The following is a 13,688-nucleotide window of genomic DNA, read 5'->3' as shown; positions in this document are numbered from 1 at the left end:
TGCATCCCTCCTCCACATGCCCTCTGCACCTCGGGGGGTTCAGATGGCCTAGTCCTCATGGCCCGCTGATAATTCCCTTAGTCAAGTGAGATTTGGCCAAAATAAACACTTTGGTGGTTGTCTGAAGTCTAGTCAAATTATGACTAGTATTATTATATTATGATGACTATACATTTAATTCATATTGGATAAAGCACTTGAGTCCTGCTTGAAAGACAAGTTGAAAATTAGCAACACTGGGGAATCGGCACAAAAGGTATTGGGAGTCAGAATAAGAGGAACCCACTTCTATCTAAAATGGCATCAAATTCTCACGTGGGCTGTTTTGTTTGGGGACAACAGTGATTCAAAGCAATCGCAGCTTACACAATGTTTGTTTGTTGTCACTACATAGTTCCAGTATCAAACTAAATGATGAACCCCTGCTGATCAAGCTGCAGAAAGAGTGTGCTCCCAGAGTTAACAATGGGCTCCATAGGTGAGTCAGGATCTGGACGGTCTTATTACACATTAAATGGCTGGTCTGTACTTACCAAAAATAAGAAATCAGTTCAGGGTAAATTAGCTTTTAAGTTAAGCATTACGTTAAAAGACTGTGATAAGCTAACATCTGTTTTCCCTTTTGAGAAAAACAAAACACAATGCAATGCATATGGATCTTTCAGGCTGCTTCTCTTAAGAGTTAAAAAAGCACTGGAGGCTTCTCTTGTTTGTATGGGATCATGTGTGTTTGCTTTTCATCTTTGGAAAAAGACCTGGTAAACATAACACGATGGCACATGAACATGGTCCACTTGATAGAAAATGTATTTAGTTCTTCCTTTTTGTTTGTGTGCTTATGAAAAATATTGGTCAAGTGATTTGTTGTCGTCATCTTCGTTATGATTTTACACCGTGTGTGTCATCTTATAAAGATGATTAGCAGCCTGAAAATAAACCCTTTAGTATTATGCTCAGTTTCGCCTGAAAATGGGTAAACCGTTTGCATTCTTCTTTAGAGTGGAGTTGAAAGTCGTAGAACTGGGTGAGTATTTCATGAAACAGCATTCTTCTGTTGGGTGGAGGGCAAGGAGAAAGTGTCACAAGACAGCTTTTACTACAATTGCATCAAACCATTTGAGGCAGGTCTCAACAAAATGAGGTGAGTGCGCTGTCCCTTTTCTAAAGTTTGCATTAAACTTTAACATTCATTCTACTCCTGTTACCTGTAATGACAGACAAAGTTTAAATATACATGTAATGTATATAATGTGTGTGTATGTATGTAGAAGTGTGTTTGTTTCCTCTGTTGGACGTTTATTGTTGCTAATGTAAGCTTACACAAGGAGAGCAGGTAGGGTCTTTCAATCTGGAATAAAACACTCATGAAAAAGCTTGACTAAAGGAGAACAGTTAAGTTAAAAATACTTGTATTTGTTTATTTATTTGTATCATTGTTGTAACATGGGAGAGTGGAGTTCGTTTCCCAGGCTTTTCAGAATTGTCTGCTACTGCAATATTAGTTAGTTACATTTTGCATATAATTAGAATTACCTTCAATCTAGATTTGGCATATTTTTAAGCAGGTATTTCGTTTTCCCAAAAATTATTATTAAAATTGGTACTAAAATTATTCCTCTGAGTCACTTAAACCAGTTGTAACATTATGACATTATAACACATTTGGTGATAACAATATATAGTTTTAAGTGTAACTATTAATGCAGTTGAAGAGTTTGTGTACTATCTAAACAAATGTGTTTTCCGTGGAAAAAGAACACAAAAATCTGTTACAGAAAAACAATATTAAGTGAGTCAAGTCATTAAATCAAGTGACTTTATAATAAACCATTTAAATTATGAAACTCTCCCTCAAGTCATAGAATCGTATGGACAAATCATTATTGCCCTACACGAGATTAGGATCTCTACTACTTGTGTACAAATAAAGCTTACTGATGTGACAGTTGGTTAGATTGTCTTGGTTAAGCACCAGTTGCTGGCTTACATTGTCATCATTACATATTGTATTACAGACAGAAATTAAGGACTTGAAACTTGTCTGTAACTCCATTGTCCAGTCAGCCTGCTTGGCTTATTTGGTTGCTTTGGTATAATAACTTCAGTTCCTTTAACCTGTTTTTGTGTGGCACACCTCTCAAAAGGGATGATTCATGTCATTCTTTCTGTAGTGTTATTATGGGTGTGTCCACCTGGGGGGCAGCTCCTCCAAAGGATGAGTACTAATAGCTAACTAACTAATAGCTGTTGACCGCTCCAGAGGTGTTCTACAGAATATAGCTCAGGCCATTACATTACAATACATTCTTGCCATTTTCAAAACCTGGTTGAAATCCATTACTGGTAAATAGGATCTGGTTGCATTATTTTATCAGCTAAATTCCCAGGACCTACACACACAACCTTATTCACATTATATAGAGTTGTATGGCCATCATTTCAGACTTCGGATCTAACCATTTTTTATTTATACATTCATGTCAACAGGAAATGCGTGAGATGCATCACTTCGTGCCTTCTCTGCATCTCCATCGGGGTTTTCATCCCCTTCTTTAGTCTGTGGGTCATCAGGTAAGACTCTCCTTATTCTCCTGCTGTGCTGTTGTCATTGCCCTTCAACTTTTACGTCTCCATATTTAACACCTATTCTCTATTTCAATTTTTTCTAAAATATTTTAGTTACATGGAATTCATGTTAGACCAAGGGGATCACTTTCACAACTTCTCACTCCCATTGTATAAAGTACTCCTCCCTAATTTATCTCCAAATACACTACACTTATTTTACTTAAACTGTATACACCCTTTCTGAATATACAGACTGGTTTTAAAGTATACATCCAATCAATTACAACCTCATAATAGCAGGGGCCACGCCTGTATAAATTTATTCCTGGTTGTCATGTGCATACCTACAAGCCAGTTTGTGTGACCTATGAATTGCAAGGTAATTGGGATGCAAAGCTGTAGACAAATTATTTTCAGAGATGACTACAAGACTGTATATCTGTTAGGGTGACTCTGAGGGGTGTGCAGGCCCTCTTTGTTGTCCATGTTTTGGCTCAGAGGTTTGGCACTCGTCTGGCCTGTGCAGATCGTGTATTCCAGAGCAGAGCAGAGTGTGATTAGGAGGCTGGAGCTGACATGAATACATTGTGCTGCAGGGCAAGATTGACTTTGAAACTATGCCATGGCAGATTCTGTTTTCATTTGGTGTTATCCTGGACAAGGTACAGTGCCGCATTCAGGCTCCTTCAGCCTCCCTGCAGGCTAGACCCACAGGATGTAACAAAGGAAGCATTGTTTCTTGTGTACATCACAGGTATTCACCCATATCAATGTTGCATCTATTGTCCTGCGTGCTGGCGACTGTAGTTTTCAACCTGTTTTGCTGGCACAGCAATGAAACACAACACAACACAACTTATATAAGGCCAGTGTCAGCTTCACTGTAGTGAAGGCTGAGTCTCCCTGGTCTCAGGTCAGAAGAATATAGATTCTGAATTTAAGAGCAAGAGCAAGAGTTGGATGAAAAACACCTACATTGGAGATGCTTAATTTCAATTCACAACATATTACTCTTCTTCTCTGGAATTTGTATGTCAAAAGGTATAATGCAAAGTAGGAGAGTGTAGAGGCAAGTTTCCAGGCAGAGTCTAGTGCTGCTCCAGGTCTATCACTCTCAGCTTGAGCTCCACTGCGATGCCAGCCCTCACAGCCGCAGAGCTTTTGAGAAATGTTTCTTGTGATAATTGTATCACCCCAGGTATGAGCATCTGCTACAAAATGATTATCATTAATAATAATAATAATAATAATAATAATAATAATAACAGTAATAATAAATATGACTACAGCTGCTGTGAGAAAACTGCAGGTGCCGGGCCCTGCCAGTAAAATCAGGCAACTTTTCCAATTGGTTTGTTCCCACTGGGAAGGATGAGAAGGTCTCTGAGAATAATGCTTGTCGTCTTTATGTGCAGCTCTTTAGAAGGGACGAAGCGAAGGTGCACTTTGCCTCCTGGGACCAAAATAAGGTCTGGATCTCACATTGACAACTCTCTAGATCTCTGGTAAGTGCATACCTGTCAACATTTGGGTACCAAAATCCGGGAGACCTCTTAGGGGGGGTATGTGGGGGTTTGGGCTCCGTCCGTCCGTCCCTTAGTGATGAAGGTCGGAATGGCCGGTGTGCCCATCTGTGCCTCCGCTGCGCGATTGTGCCGTTGTGATTTAATATGCTGGGTAATGTAATTTTTCCCATATTGTCCGATATTAAAATCAGTGTGACACATTTTGCAAAAGGCGTTGGCATTTTCGATATGGCTTTGAGATATGAAATTAAATTCTTCCGTCCAGCTGTTGTTAAATTTACATGTATATTTTGTTTTTTTTCGCCGGAGCACCACCTGAGTCTTCTCCCATTTCTACCAGTGATCCTTGATTCAACAGTTATCAACAGCGCAACTGGGTTGTAGGTTGCTAGGTTGAGGTCACAAATGGGTTGAAATTTGTATGATGTGTCGATTGTGTGAGTAGGATGCGTTTCATACAAGATCTGGCAACTGGACACCCTTGGAATAATATATTGATGTCATTATTTATATAACGAGGTTTGGCCATACAAATTACGGGAGTTTCCCGGGAGAAATAACAAAACGGGAGGGGGGCAGGAGATGGGTGTGAAATACAGGAGACTCCCGGGAAAAACGGGAGTGTTGACAGGTATGGGTAAGTGTAGTACAATGACACCGGCAGGTAATTGAATTGCACCCACTTTATCACCTTGGTTTCTTGTTGATTACCACCGCTATTTTTCAAGGGGGGTTATACTCAAAGATGGTCACAATTTAAAGAAAAGCAGTGCTCAATGTCTGTGTTTCTGGATTCTTCATGTGAGTTTCAGTTGTGCCAAGTGCCGTCAAATTTCAATAGGTCGGGCTGAACTTCAACCTCAGAGCCTAGTAAGACATTCTCGGAGCAGTACGGAAAGCCCACCTGGATAAAAATGGCATGGATTTGTCTACATCAAAGTTGTGATTAGGAAAGCAGCCAGCGAGTCTATAAATTCACTAACGATCATCACTTCTCTCATACCATACATAGCAACGCATACAGAAACCTCCAGAAGCCCTGTTCCTGCCTTCTTTAGGAATCCTGACCCCCAACATTTTTCTTCTCTCTCGTCTCTCTCCTCTCAGGTCAAGGAAGGATGTGCAGACTTGTACTCACTGGCAAGCTCCCATTATTTGGGATGGAATGTTTGATGCTCAACAGTACGATGAGTTTTACAAAAGCAGAAATACCGGTGTTGCGCTGACGGTTTTTGCCATTGGCAAGTACGTTTTTTCTTTTTTCATTTTCCACTGTACTTGTTTTGTCAGCTTGCTCTCATATGGTATATAGACATTATGCCTTTGTGTCATGTAAGACTCCTATCATGGTGGGAAATCCATCAGATTCCTCCTTACAGTGAGAGAAAAAAGTATTTGATCCCCTGCTGATTTTGTACATTTGCCCACTGACAAAGAAATGATCAGTCTATAATTTTAATGGTAGGTGTATTTTAACAGTGAGAGACAGAATAACAACAACAAAATCCAGAAAAACGCATTTCAAAAAAGTTATACATTGATTTGCATGTTAATGAGGGAAATAAGTATTTGACCCCTTCGACTTAGTACTTGGTGGCAAAACCCTTGTTGGCAATCACAGAGGTCAGACATTTCTTGTAGTTGGCCACCAGGTTTGCACACATCTCAGGAGGGATTTTGTCCCACTCCTCTTTGCAGATCCTCTCCAAGTCATTAAGGTTTCGAGGCTAACGTTTGGCAACTCGAATCTTCAGCTCCCTCCACAGATTTTCTATGGGATTAAGGTCTGGAGACTGGCTAGGCCACTCCAGGACCTTAATGTGCTTCTTCTTGAGCCACTCCTTTGTTGCCTTGGCTGTGTGTTTTGGGTCATTGTCATGCTGGAATACCCATCCACGACCCATTTTCAATGCCCTGGCTGAGTGAAGGAGGTTCTCACCCAAGATTTGACAGTACATGGCCCCGTCCATCGTCCCTTTGATGCGGTGCAGTTGTCCTGGGCCCTTAGCAGAAAAACACCCCCAAAGCATAATGTTTCCACCGCCATGTTTGACGGTGGGGATGGTGTTCTTGGGGTCATTCCTCCTCCTCCAAACACGGCGAGTTGAGTTGATGCCAAAGAGCTAGATTTTGGTCTCATCTGACCACAACACTTTCACCCACTTCACTTTCCTCTGAATCATTCAGGTGTTCACTGGCAAACTTCAGACGGGCCTGTACATGTGCTTTCTTGAGCAGGGGGACCTTGCGGGCGCTGCAGGATTTCAGTCCTTCACGGCGTAGTGTGTTACCGATTGTTTTCTTGGTGACTATGGTCCCAGCTGCCTTGAGATCATTAACAAGATCCTCCTGTGTAGTTCTGGGCTGATTCCTCACCGTTCTCATGATCATTGAAACTCCACGAGGTGAGATCTTGCATGGAGCCCCAGAGTGAGGGAGACTGAAAGTTATTTTGTGTTTCTTCCTTTTGCGAATAATTGCACCGACTGTTGTCACCTTCTCACCAAGCTGCTTGGCGATGGTCTTGTAGCCCATTCCAGCCTTGTGTAGGTCTACAATCTTGTCCCTGACATCCTTGGACAGCTCTTTGGTCTTGGCCATGGTGGAGAGTTTGGAATCTGATTGATTGATTGCTTCTGTGGACAGGTGTCTTTTATACAGGTAACGAGCTGAGATTAGGAGCACTCCCTTTAAGAGAGTGCTCCTAATCTCAGCTCATTACCTGTATAAAAGACACCTGGGAGCCAGAAATCTTGCTGATTGATAGGGGATCAAATACTTATTTCCCTCATTAACATGCAAATCAATTTATAACTTTTTTGAAATGCATTTTTCTTGATTTTTTTGTTGTTATTCTGTCTCTCACTGTTAAAATACACCTACCATTAAAATTATAGACTGATAATTTCTTTGTCAGTGGGCAAACGTACAAAATCAGCAGGGGATCAAATACTTTTTTTCCCTCACTGTATGTCAAAGTGGGTAGTTTACAAACAGCAGAAAATATACTGTCATAGTGTGTCTGATCGGCCAATGAGGGAACAGCATTTCAGCTAAACAGTGCTTTGGCAGAGCAGACTACAACAAATTTTATTTTATTTTGTTAAATATTATAATTAGAGATCCAGAATGCGATTAAACAAACAAACACTAACTAAAGTCATCCTAATACCAGTTAGGAATGTTTATTTTTACTGGTTTTCCAGAAATACTGGTTTGTTTGGAATGTCAGTTGGTAGCTGAAAAGAAAATATCATGGATAACAATATTCCTTTACACTGTATATATACCTGTATTTACAGTACTGTGACAAAAGTTTTAGGCAGGTGTGAAAAAATACTGTAAAGTAAGAATGCTTTCAAAAATAGACATGTTAATAGATTATATTTATCAATGAAGTTAATGCAAAGTGAGTGAACAGAAGAAAAATCTACATCAAATCCATACTTGGTGTGACCACCCTTTGCATTCAGCATCAATTCTTCTAGGTACACTTGCACACAGTTTTTGAAGGAACTCGGCAGGCATTTAGTTAATTGATAAATATAATCTATTAACATGTGTATTATTGAAAGCATTCTTACTTTACAGCATTTTTTCACACCTGCCTAAAACTTATGCATAGTACTGTAATATATGTATGTGTATATATATATATATATATATATATATATATATATATATATATATATATATATATATATACATACACTCACCTAAAGGATTATTAGGAACACCTGTTTAATTTCTCATTAATGCAATTTTCTAATCAACCAATCACATGGCAGTTGCTTCAATGCATTTAGGGGTGTGGTCCTGGTCAAGACAATCTCCTGAACTCCAAACTGAATGTCTGAATGGGAAAGAAAGGCGATTTAAGCAATTTTGAGCGTGGCATGGTTGTTGGTGCCAGACGGGCCGGTCTGAGTATTTCACAATCTGCTCAGTTACTGGGATTTTCACGCACAACCATTTCTAGGGTTTACAAAGAATGGTGTGAAAAGGGAAAAACATCCAGTATGCGGCAGTCCTGTGGGCGAAAATGCCTTGTTGATGCTAGAGGTCAGAGGAGAATGGGCCGACTGATTCAAGCTGATAGAAGAGCAACTTTGACTGAAATAACCACTCGTTACAACCGAGGTATGCAGCAAAGCATTTGTGAAGCCACAACACGTACAACCTTGAGGCGGATGGGCTACAACAGCAGAAGACCCCACCGGGTACCACTCATCTCCACTACAAATAGGACAAAGAGGCTACAATTTGCACAAGCTCACCAAAATTGGACAGTTGAAGACTGGAAAAATGTTGCCTGGTCTGATGAGTCTCGATTTCTGTTGAGACATTCAGATGGTCGAGTCAGAATTTGGCGTAAACAGAATGAGAACATGGATCCATCATGCCTTGTTACCACTGTGCAGGCTGGTGGTGGTGGTGTAATGGTGTGGGGGATGTTTTCTTGGCACACTTTAGGGCCCTTAGTGCCAATTGGGCATCGTTTAAATGCCACGGCCTTCCTGAGCATTGTTTCTGACCATGTCCATCCCTTTATGACCACCATGTACCCATCCTCTGATGGCTACTTCCAGCAGGATAATGCACCATGTCACAAAGGTCGAATCATTTCAAATTGGTTTCTTGAACGTGACAATGAGTTCACTGTACTAAACTGGCCCCCACAGTCACCAGATCTCAACCCAATAGAGCATCTTTGGGATGTGGTGGAACGGGAGCTTCGTGCCCTGGATGTGCATCCCACAAATCTCCATCAACTGCAAGATGCTATCCTATCAATATGGGCCAACATTTCTAAAGAATGCTTTCAGCACCTTGTTGAATCAATGCCACGTAGAATTAAGGCGAAAGGGGGTCAAACACAGTATTAGTATTAGCCAGATAATTAACTACTTGAAACAGGGCTGATTAGATATATGAGCTCGTCGCCCCTCTGCACAGTGATGAGCCTCCCTTGTGTCACATTAACCGCATCAGTCACCAGAAAACAAAACTGTTTTCTATGGTGCAACTAGGATTGTATGAATGTAAATCAACGCATACTGTTAATTATGGAAGCTTTCTAGTGCCACAATACAAAACAATACAAATGCTTAAATCGATTAATTATCGGCGTATTGCTTTACAGGATGTTACCAAATTTGTCGAGCCATAATGAAATGCAATACACACGATGTTAAACAATACAAGCTTATTTTTGTGTCTTATCCCTGCTGAATTGCTTTATAGCATCGTATTATTTTAATGCCACAATTAAACGTAATATGAATGCATTACGTTGTTAAAGCAGCGCGCTGGTGACTGAATAAGATGCAATGCACACAATGCGCTGCAGCGCGTCACTGGCTCTGCGTGCAGAGAGACTACATTAAATGCAATGTGGGGGCGGAGACTGTAGTACATTAACATACATCCCCCACACCATTACACCACCACCACCAGCCTGCACAGTGGTAACAAGGCATGATGGATCCATGTTCTCATTCTGTTTACGCCAAATTCTGACTCTACCATCTGAATGTCTCAACAGAAATCGAGACTCATCAGACCAGGCAACATTTTTCCAGTCTTCAACTGTCCAATTTTGGTGAGCTTGTGCAAATTGTAGCCTCTTTTTCCTATTTGTAGTGGAGATGAGTGGTACCCGGTGGGGTCTTCTGCTGTTGTAGCCCATCCGCCTCAAGGTTGTACGTGTTGTGGCTTCACAAATGCTTTGCTGCATACCTCGGTTGTAACGAGTGGTTATTTCAGTCAAAGTTGCTCTTCTATCAGCTTGAATCAGTCGGCCCATTCTCCTCTGACCTCTAGCATCAACAAGGCATTTTCGCCCACAGGACTGCCGCATACTGGATGTTTTTCCCTTTTCACACCATTCTTTGTAAACCCTAGAAATGGTTGTGCGTGAAAATCCCAGTAACTGAGCAGATTGTGAAATACTCAGACCGGCCCGTCCGGCACCAACAACCATGCCACGCTCAAAATTGCTTAAATCACCTTTCTTTCCCATTCAGACATTCAGTTTGGAGTTCAGGAGATTGTCTTGACCAGGACCACACCCCTAAATGCATTGAAGCAACTGCCATGTGATTGGTTGGTTAGATAATTGCATTAATGAGAAATTGAACAGGTGTTCCTAATAATCCTTTAGGTGAGTGTATATATATATATATATATATTTTTTTTTTTTTTTTTTTTTTTTAAGAACAAAGCACAACAAGAACACGGGTATCAAATATGAAAAGCCTTATCAAACAAATTAGTGTTTAGGTGAGATTTTAAAAGGTAAAATATAGACATGCATCTACTGTCTCTAGGTTTACCTTAAGTTATAGTACAGTGTCCCAGTTATGCGACATTCTGCTATTAATAGTGTTGTGTTTAGAGTTTCTTTTGAAGAGGAAAATAAGTGTGAGAAAAGTTGAAAAGTGGTGCGTTTTTCCATACTGTATAGTAAATGTTGCATTTAATCAATTTAAAATCCAACGTTTGGTTTACGTGACTGAAATTCAAGTAATACGTCTGTACTGTAATAAACCTGATTTCTTACTTATACTGCACTTCCATTTTAACTTGAGATTTGTCCTCCAACATTTTTGGTAATCCAACCAGTTAATGGTCCCATTTAGGTTGCATAGTCGGGACTCTACTGTACTGGGCTACATGATCATTGAACAGGACTGGTTCAATTAGGCCCCCATCCAAACCAGTTGATACTGTAAACTCACACTTATCTGTGGCAGAGCAACTGAGTACACTTGACAACCCACACCTGTGCAGATGCACGTTCAGTGATTAGCACTCATTAATCACATTTTTTTCTGAGAAGGGTCTCTTTTACAGCTATTTCAAAACACCTAAAAACTGACTAAAGATTATCCACCTTCAGGGATAGAAGAGATATCTATTTAAACTGCACATCCTATAGAATTTCAAGTTAGACCTTGTGTGTGTTTTCAGGTACCTGGATGCCTACCTCAAGAATTTCCTCACCTCTGCAGAGAAACATTTCATGCCGGGCTTGCGAGTGGTCTACTACGTCTTCACTGACAGCCCTGAGAGGGTCCCCGAGATCCAGCTGGGGCCACAACGGAGTATCGTTATCATGAAGGTGGAGAAGCACAGACGCTGGCAGGACATCTCCATGATGAGAATGAAGACCATCGCCAACGTCATAGAGTCCCACATCCGCCACCAGGCCCAGTATGTCTTCTGCATGGATGTGGACCAGATCTTCGTGAGCCGATGGGGGTCGGAGGCTCTGGGTGAATCTGTGGCTCAGATGCATGCTTTCTTCTATGACAGATCAAGACTTAGTTTCACCTATGACAGGAATCCCAAGTCTATGGCCTACATGGAGAGAGGCGATCTCTACTACCATGCGGCCATCTTTGGGGGCACGTGGGAGAATGTGCAGCGCCTGGCTGAGAGCTGTTACCTGGGCATCATGACGGACAAGCAGAACCAGGTGGAGGCCCTGTGGCATGACGAGAGCCACCTGAACAAGTACTTCTGGATCATGAAGCCAACCAAAGTGCTGTCCCCTGAGTACTGCTGGTCAGAGGAAATCCAGAACCGTAGCGAAATGCATTTTCCCAGACTCATTTGGGCTGAAAAGCACTACAGTGAACTTAGGGAGTAGTTGTGACAAAATCCAGAGCATGAATCAAACAGAGATGTATTTTTGTACTGAAAAAATGGTTCCCAGTATTTATTATTTTTCAGGAACAGGAATTCAGGAACCTTAGCAAGAGTGGAGTATTTAAATGCAATTATCCATATTTATACTTAATCATGTTAGAAAGGTGAATGTTTAAATCTGTGTGTGTGTATATATATATATATATTTATACACACACACAAAGGTTTGTTTTTTGTTTTTTATTCATCTAACCAGTTGCTTATATACAGCTCTGGAAAAAATTAAGAAACCACTCCAAGTTCAGAAATCAATGTTAAGTGGTCCAGAGCTGTTTATCTAACCCCTACAGCAGGGGTGTCAAACTCAAGGCCCGCGGTCCGAAAATGGCCCCCCAATGGTTTTAATCCGGCCCCTGCAAACGTGGTGTATCATTAAGTAATTAGGCCCGCGACAGTTAGTGAATGCAGAAATTGCGTGTGAAAACTACAGTTCCCATCAGCCATTGCGAGTGTCGTTGGCGCGAGGTAGGGTTCTAACAGCCAATCACAGGCTGAGTTGCTGCATTGTTGCCTAATTTCAACCGCTGTCCTAATTGACTAATTGCCAAGTTATTGCTGTTTAAACTTGCTGTTATTTAAGCGAGAGACGCTGTACACGGGGCCTCTAGCAGCGCTGGTTTGTGCTGTTGTTAGTAAGCCTGGCTGCATCGCCTAAGTATTGTATTATATTCTGTGAAATCACATCTATATACTAGTATCGTAATGATGTCTATTTTTAGCGCAAGATTTGGTGGCCCTGGTTACCCGAGGACAGTGTTTTATTCTCTGTAGTGATGTTAAGCAGTTGCATTTGAGATCTGAATGTATTCAATTGTTAATTGCCCGTATTTTTATTCTAGCGAGCATCAGTCGCTGTTTTCACACCATTGGGTTGTTTCTCTTATTGGTTTTGTTTTTTGCGTTGCACTATTTCGTTGTTCTCGTGTATTTTTACTGGTGTTTGGTTTCATGTATGGTTATATTTGACGGTCTTATATTGAGATTAGTTTGTTCTGTTTAAACTCCTACTTTCGATGATTCTTTTGGTTTGATGAAGATTGCTGCTCGCTGCGCAATTACAAAAGGAGACGTTGCATGCTCTTAACAAGACCTTTGGAGATCGCAGTGTGCAAGTGGTTTTAATCACACAGTCCTGCATCAATGACACACTTAGCGCAGTTTCAGCCCTTATTACAGCGCCGGTACACAGAGCGCCTGCGCGGTCAGCGGTTTCAACGATGAAGCGCAACAAATCCGCCCAAAGCTTCAATGACATCTACACTGCACACTGAGCATCGCTTCAGCACAACACATTACACCGCACATTGGCAAGCTGGGTCAGTGGTTCCCAACCCTGGTCCTGGAGTACCCCCTACCCTGCTGGTTTTTGTTCCAGCCGAGCTCTTAATTACTTAATTGAACCATTAATTGATGTAATGATTTGGTTACATTTTACTTTTTTTTAAAGAAAGTTGGTTCCTTAATAATACTTTCCTTATACAATGTTATACTGAACTTAAACCCCATACTGTTTAAAATTAAAAGGCTCTGATTTAAGAAATGATTACTTCAATTAAGGACTCAATTAAATAATTGAGAGCTCAGTTGGAACAAAAACCAGCAGGGTAGGGGGTACTCCAGGACCTGGGTTGGGAACCACTGTCCTAAACAAATGAACCCCCTCAGAGCAACAATTAGGTCAAATGTGTGTTTTGAATAATCGTAAAAGTATAAATCTACTATGAGTGTTGCCAATTTTTCAATTGACAGTGAATTATAAATAGGGATGAGCAAATATTTATGTGGCCCTCCAATGAAATTTGAAATGATCATATGGCCTGTGGTAAAATTGAGTTTGACACCCCTGCCCTAAAGTCTCAGTAACAACATTTAAGATTTCTT

General features: G+C 40.9%; 1 protein-coding gene across 2 annotated transcripts; it reads left to right on the top strand.

The window, feature by feature from the left end:
- The first annotated feature begins 1,020 nt into the window (after positions 1-1,020).
- LOC136713493 (alpha-1,3-galactosyltransferase 2) lies at positions 1,021-13,399 on the top strand. Of its 2 annotated transcripts, XM_066690597.1 has the most exons (5): positions 1,031-1,141; positions 2,488-2,571; positions 3,984-4,073; positions 5,202-5,339; positions 11,067-13,399. In XM_066690597.1, exons 1-5 carry the CDS (start codon positions 1,137-1,139, stop codon positions 11,746-11,748), a joined length of 999 nt encoding a protein of 332 aa, XP_066546694.1. In that variant the 5' UTR covers positions 1,031-1,136; the 3' UTR covers positions 11,749-13,399. The 2 variants fall into 2 exon arrangements, with proteins under 2 accessions (XP_066546695.1, XP_066546694.1); XM_066690598.1 differs by lacking the exon at positions 5,202-5,339 and having other exon boundaries at positions 1,021-1,141.
- Positions 13,400-13,688: the final 289 nt, after the last annotated feature.

The sequence above is a fragment of the Amia ocellicauda genome, chromosome 18 (genome assembly GCF_036373705.1).
Source record: "Amia ocellicauda isolate fAmiCal2 chromosome 18, fAmiCal2.hap1, whole genome shotgun sequence".
Lineage (NCBI taxonomy): Eukaryota > Metazoa > Chordata > Actinopteri > Amiiformes > Amiidae > Amia > Amia ocellicauda.
The sequence above is the reverse complement of the archived record's forward strand: the minus strand, read 5'-3'. Positions and strand labels throughout refer to the sequence as shown.

Excerpts from the sequence above, each read along its gene's own strand:
- LOC136713493 (XM_066690597.1), top strand. Across the intron at positions 2,572-3,983 it reads TTTAGTCTGTGGGTCATCAG|CTCTTTAGAAGGGACGAAGC; the intron begins GTAAGACTCTCC and ends CTTTATGTGCAG. Across the intron at positions 5,340-11,066 it reads ACGGTTTTTGCCATTGGCAA|GTACCTGGATGCCTACCTCA; the intron begins GTACGTTTTTTC and ends GTGTGTTTTCAG.